Source organism: Montipora capricornis, chromosome 3 (genome assembly GCF_036669925.1).
Source record: "Montipora capricornis isolate CH-2021 chromosome 3, ASM3666992v2, whole genome shotgun sequence".
Taxonomy (NCBI): Eukaryota; Metazoa; Cnidaria; class Anthozoa; order Scleractinia; family Acroporidae; genus Montipora; species Montipora capricornis.
This window is the reverse complement of record NC_090885.1, coordinates 13267376-13273490: the sequence shown is the minus strand read 5'-3', so window position 1 is coordinate 13273490 and position 6115 is coordinate 13267376. Positions and strand designations below refer to the sequence as shown.

Here is a 6115-nt window from a genome sequence, read left to right as displayed (position 1 = left end):
TTTCGGTCCTAATATAGTTCTACTAATTGGCCCCTTGGGGAATAACGAGAAAACTTCTGAGACACTAAACTGATTCTGTTTACTAACGAGGTAGTGTTACTTAAGTTGAAAAGAATATGACACAAAAAAGGATAACAGTAATAATAATTCGCATACAAAATGGAGTTATAAACTGTCCGCAACATTCCGGCCCCAAATAAACTACTTGATAGAAACAGTTTATTTCACTCAAAATTTATGCGGACATGGGAAAGTTCTCCAAGAAACACAGCTTTGTAATGGGCCTGATCAGGGAACCGGTTTTCGTTTTAATCTCCACTGAACGCACGTGACCATCTTTAGCTTTGTGGACTCTGGTAACCCGACCTAAGGGCCATTGACCCCGATGGGTGTTCTCCTCTGTGAGCAAAACCAAGTCGCCCATCTTAAGGTTTCGGCTAACATAGCTCCACTTGTGGCGTTGCTGCAACGTGATCAGATATTCTCGGAGCCAACGCTTCCAGAAAATGTTAGCTAGGTACTGTATTTGCCGCCAACGTCGCTTACAGTACTGATCTTGTTCGGAGAAAACTCCAGGGGGAATCGATTGGTTTGACCTCAGTAATAACAAATGACTTGGAGTGAGAGGCTCAGCATCTATTGGGTCGACTGGGTTTGGCGTTAGAGGGCGAGAATTTATGACTGATTCAGTCTCAGCCATTAGGGTCAGAAGTGACTCATCGTTGACAAGTTGCTCTCGTAGAAGGGCCTTGAGGATTCTCTTGACTGATTGAACGATTCTTTCCCAAACACCTCCCATGTGACTGGCTGTCGGTGGGTTGAAGATCCATTTGATCTCGCGCTGACTTGTAAACGCATTTATCTTCTGTTGATTCCATTCTGACAGTGCACTTCGCAGTTCTCGCTCGCCACCATGGAAATTGGTACCGTTATCGCTTCTGATGATTTCGGGACTTCCTCTCCTGGCAATAAACCTTCGCAGGGCGTCAATGAACGAATTCGTGTCTAAAGAGTGCGAAATCTCAATGTGGACAGCTCTGGAGGCTAGACAAGTAAACAAGCATCCGTAGCGTTTTACACTGCTGCGATTCAGTCTCACTAAAAACGGGCCAAAGTAGTCAATGCCTACGAACGTAAAGGGCGGTCGGTCTGGGGTTAGGCGCTACGAAGGCAAGTCCGCCATCCTTTGTTCCCCTGTTGGTGAAGCTCTCTTACGGCAGAAAAGGCATTCTCTTAAAACACGGCACACCGCCACACGACCCTTGACTATCCAAAATTTCTGTCTTATGGAAGATAACACGTGTTCTCTACCAGCATGGGCTAACTCTTCATGGTACTTCCTAACAATCAAATCCGTTACATGGTGTTTTTTGGGAAGGAGAACTGGATGCTTGACCTCAGTTGGAATAGGTGCGTTTTGCAATCGACCTCCTACGCATAAGATTGCATCGATCAGTATCGGGCACAACTTGCGAAGGGGACTTTTTGACTTCATCACTTAAGAAAAATGCTCTTTGAAGGCTTCTGTCTGAACACACACAACAATTTCCTTTTCAGCCCTTTTTAGATCATCTACCGAGAGCTCTCCCTTAATTGGCCCTAAGTGATTTCCTTCATCATGATGTCGCACTTTGCTGAGTAGGAAAAGCTTGTACTTCAACAACCACGCAACTCCCCTCTTGAGACGATTCCAGGAAGAATAGCGCTCTATAAATGAATGCATGATGCTCTTGTGTGAAATCACGTACGTCTGAACTTCATGCTTCACCTCTGGGTGATCATCTGGTATGTTCGGTATTGTGCCAAGGGAGGGCCAACATTCATCTGATTTCCACAAAAACTCAGGACCATGCAACCAACGCTTATTACGGATTAACTGTTCTGCAGTTAGACCCCTCGAGGCATCATCAGCAGGATTGGATCTCGAGTCAACATATCTCCACTGATCAGGAGACGAACCGTCATGAATAATCGACAGGCGTTTTGCCACGAAGGTTTGAAATCTCTTAGACTGATTTTGGATCAACTGAATGACAGAAGTGGAATCACTCCAAAAAATGCTCTCTTCGATGGGCAGATCAAGCTCTCTCCGGATCATATTATCCAACTTCACAGATACCACTGCTGCCGACAGCTCCAAGCGAGGGATTGTGATCGCCTTTAGGGGCGCCAGACGAGACTTACCGATGACAAATGAACAATGAATGTTACCATCCGTATCAATCATGCGTAAATAGGAAGCTGCTCCGTAGGCGCACTGGGATGCATCGGAGAAATGGTGGACCTGAGCGTGACTGACCTCTCCAAATGAGTCAGGTTTGTAACATCTTCTTACTGCAACCTCCGACAATTTAGGTAAAGCAGCTAGCCAATCTTTCCAGTCACTCAGAGCTTGACCTTCTACCTTCTCATCCCAACCAATCTTCTTCCTGCATAACTCCTGCAGAATCAACTTCGCTGACAATGTGAAGGGCGCCAAGAACCCATGGAGGTGATAAACCGAGCTTGCGACTGACAATATACCTCGTCGGGTTGGTGGTCTTTCCTTGGCAATGACTTTAAAACAGAACTCATCGGTCTGAACTTTCCACTGTACTCCTAGAGCATGCTCCGTGGGCATCTCGTCAAGGTCCAAGTTAACAACGGATTTCGCTCGTCGACTCGGAGGAATGCTTGCCAAGACTTCTCTGTCATTGCTCATCCATTTCGTTAAGCTGAATCCACCCCGTGATAACAGCTCAGTCAACATTTTCACAAGTAGCCGTGCATCGTGACGTGTTCTGACAGACTTTAAACAGTCATCCACGTAGAAATTCCTTTTTACTGTATTCACGATCTCGCTCGGAAAGGTATCCTTGTTGTCTTCTGCTGTTCTCAACAGACAAAAACAGGCACAACTTGGGGACGACGTAGCTCCGAAGACATGGACCGTCATCTTATACTCTGCTGGGGTGCTGTGTAGTTCTCCATTCGGCCACCAGAGGAAACGCAAAGCGTCACGGTCACGTGGATCAACTCTGGCCTGATCGAACATGGACTCTATGTCAGCAATTACAGCGAACTTCTCCTCTCGGAATCGCATCAAAACACCGATCAGGTTATTGTTCAGGTCAGGTCCTTGCATCAACTGGTCATTCAGTGAGGTACCCAGGTATCTGGCGGCACAATCAAAAACTACACGAACCTTGTCCGGTTTCCTGGCGTGGACAACTGGATGATGAGGAAGGTACCAGACGATCTTTCCCTCAACAGACAGCTCTCGTGGAGGAATCTTTACTGCGTGACCCTTAGACAATTATTCGTCCATAGTAGTGTTGTACTTCCCATGAAGGTCTTCATCCTTTAGAAGTCGTCTCTTCAGCGAACATAGCCTCGATTCAGCGAAACAACGGTTGTTCGGGATCGAAGGCGGTCGATTTCTCCAAGGCAACCCGACCTGATAATGACCATGTCTTTGTAACCGTCTCATTCATAATCTTCAAGGCTCGTTTGTCTTCCAATGACATGCACACCTCAGATGCAGCTAAACTTTCACCAAAGTCAGTCAACCAGAACCTCTTCACTTGCGACTGAAGCAAGTCGTCGTCATCCAGGGAACGCACAAAGTTCACGTGAAATTCTTCGTGAGGATTCGTGGGACCAACTGGGCCCAATAGGGTCCATCCTAACGGGAACCTGACTGCATACGGTTCATCACTTGCCCCTTTCCTCTCGTCTAGCACCCAAAATGCCTCGGGACAATCTCCGCCAATCAAAAGCATTACTGTCTGATCATCAATCTGGGGAAAACTCAAATCTCGGAGATGGGGCCATCGCCTTAAATCATCAGGTACTGGAATGCTCTTCTCTGACACAGGAATTCCTTCAACAGACCACACTCTAGACAGGCAGAGATCCTTTACACCATCTATGCTGCTGACCTTCAGACCAACCTCCAACCCACTTTGTTCTTCAGTGTTACTAAGGGTAGTAAGAGTAAACTGCCGGTTTATCCCATTCAAACCAAGCTTCTCCAATAGTCGATGATCACACAGTGACACGTCTGAACCGTCATCCAACAATGCGTATACTCGAAGGCAGACCCGTTTCCTGCCGGCCCCAATGATGCCGTTTGATGCCGCGGCCGACGCCTGGTGTGAAACTACTCTGTGATCTATGTCGTGATTATCACGCGCCCCATCCGGGGATGCAGTAGGGTGTGATATTTTCTTACACAACCAGACCTTTCGCACGCTCTTACCGCTGCACACCCCTTCGCGTAATGACCAGGTACCAAACAGTTTCTGCAAATATGCTTTTGGAACAAGAGATCGAGGCGTTCCTGATAAGTCTTCGCTTTAAAGGCTATGCAGTCCTTCAAGAAGTGTGACTTTAAGCACAAAGGACAATGCGGACTGGAAGTACAGACTTCAGGAGGAGGGTAACTACGCGTGACGTCGCGAGGTCCAAGGCTGATACATTTATCTGTGGTTACATCTCTGCGTGTGATCCTGCTCGAATCTCGATCCGAAACATCGCGTGGATGGACAACTACATTGTTCCTTATCTCGCGTGGACTCTCGTGTGAACTCTTTGGAGCACTAACACTTCTCACAGCCAGGGTTGTACCTCGACGCGGGGTATCATTCCTATTTCTCTGTTGAGGTCTATTACCGCTTCTGTCTCTCGAACTGTTCACATTCAAGCGCTGACCAAACATGTTACTTGCAATATCAGCGCTTCGCTGAATAAAAGCGGTGAGAGAGGAAAAACGTGAGCGTCCCCCATCACGGAAAATGTTCTCTGCCCGCTCAGCCCATTTAGTCTGAAGACGCGTGGGTAGGCGATCCATAATCTTCAACGTTTCAGAGTTATTTAAATGTGCATCATAACCGGTTTGAGACAAGGTGATCTCACATTTTAGCATCTGACGAGCAAGTTTCTGCAACGCTGATCCGTCAGTTGGCTTTATCATCTGACCCTTGATTAGTTGGTTTACATGGGCTTGAGCAACATTGTGAGGTCTTCCAAACTGATGATACAAGATCTCCCTAGCTTTCTTATAACCACGTTCTGACTCGTACATGCAGCAGTTCTCAATAACTTGTTTGGCTTCACCCCTACAATACTGGATAAGATACGCCAACCGTTTTTGCGGATCGCTAATCAAACTGCCAATGTTGACATCGAAATTATGAATAAACTGGCAATACTCCAACGGATATCCATCGAATGTTAATATCTCAGCTCTAGGGATTTTGAAACCTACATCTAAGGCTGACGCTAAGGTCCTGACCAGATCTTCCACCTTACTTTCATTTTGGTCTGTGTGAGAGGGTTGAGGAGCGCTACTGATAGGCGATGTTGGTAACCTGCTACTCCATCCGGCACCCAATGGGTTTAAGCTATCACTCTTCGTGACTACTGATTCTACCGGAGAAGAAATAGCTTGCCTTACCGGCTCGCTCGTAGCACTTGGCTTCGGAGCAGGACCGGACCTAGGAAACCCTTCTGGCCCCCCGGGCCCTTGGCGAGAACTTCCCAGACTCCCTTGAGGGGCATCAAGCGCTACTGGATCGAAAACTGGGGCTGACCATACCTTCTCGCTCGCGGTTGCCAATTCGAACTCATGAATCAATTTAAGTCTCTGTGCCTCGTTCTCCAACTGAGCTCGCCTTTGCTCAAGTTCTTGAGTTAGTTTCAGTTGCTGCAGCTTAAGGTGAGCTAATTCACGGCGTTCCTTAGCTTCTCGAAGTCGCGCACTTGATGTACTTGACGCTTGGCTGTTAATACTTGCGAGACTCTTTGACGACTTTGACAACTTGGAATTCGGGCGACCCTTGATTGAAATCAGTGAAGCCGCTTGACTAATGGAATCCTCAGGTTCCACAGGGGGTGTAGAACGAAACGCTTCACGATCGATCCAAAATTCTATCCTCGACATAAAGTTCTGTCTCCTCTCAACCTGAACCGCAAATGAATCCTCAAAGGACTTTCTTTCTTCGTGGTCTGGAAGAAGTGCCAACCTAGAGAAATGAATGTCCTCAAAGCGTGAAAACGTGGTATTAATTAAGTCCTTTTTTAACAAAACCTCCTCAACTCGACCAGAATCACCCATCAACTTCTAAACTTCATT

The 6115-nt window shown here is 46.9% G+C and overlaps 2 protein-coding genes across 2 annotated transcripts; both read right to left on the bottom strand.

The window, feature by feature from the left end:
- Positions 1–235: 235 nt before the first annotated feature.
- LOC138039869 (uncharacterized) lies at positions 236–1495 on the bottom strand. Its single transcript, XM_068885702.1, has 2 exons — positions 1312–1495; positions 236–1044 (listed from the first exon to the last, which is right to left on the bottom strand). Exons 1-2 carry the CDS (start codon positions 1493–1495, stop codon positions 236–238), a joined length of 993 nt encoding a protein of 330 aa, XP_068741803.1.
- Positions 1496–1498: 3 nt separating this feature from the next.
- On the bottom strand, positions 1499–6097 carry LOC138039868 (uncharacterized). Its single transcript, XM_068885701.1, has 3 exons — positions 4405–6097; positions 3462–4294; positions 1499–3286 (listed from the first exon to the last, which is right to left on the bottom strand). The coding sequence occupies exons 1-3, from the start codon at positions 6095–6097 to the stop codon at positions 1499–1501; spliced, it is 4314 nt and encodes a 1437-aa protein (XP_068741802.1).
- Positions 6098–6115: the final 18 nt, after the last annotated feature.

Excerpts from the sequence above, each read along its gene's own strand:
- LOC138039869 (XM_068885702.1), bottom strand. The coding sequence starts at position 1,495 with ATGAAGTCAAAAAGTCCCCTTCGCAAGTTGTGCCCGATACTGATCGAT. Across the intron at positions 1,045-1,311 it reads TGAAGAGTTAGCCCATGCTG|CCTCCAGAGCTGTCCACATT; the intron begins GTAGAGAACACG and ends TTACTTGTCTAG.
- LOC138039868 (XM_068885701.1), bottom strand. The coding sequence starts at position 6,097 with ATGGGTGATTCTGGTCGAGTTGAGGAGGTTTTGTTAAAAAAGGACTTA. Across the intron at positions 4,295-4,404 it reads TTACCCTCCTCCTGAAGTCT|CATATTTGCAGAAACTGTTT; the intron begins GTACTTCCAGTC and ends TTGTTCCAAAAG. Across the intron at positions 3,287-3,461 it reads TGAAGATTATGAATGAGACG|GGTCACGCAGTAAAGATTCC; the intron begins GTTACAAAGACA and ends TAATTGTCTAAG.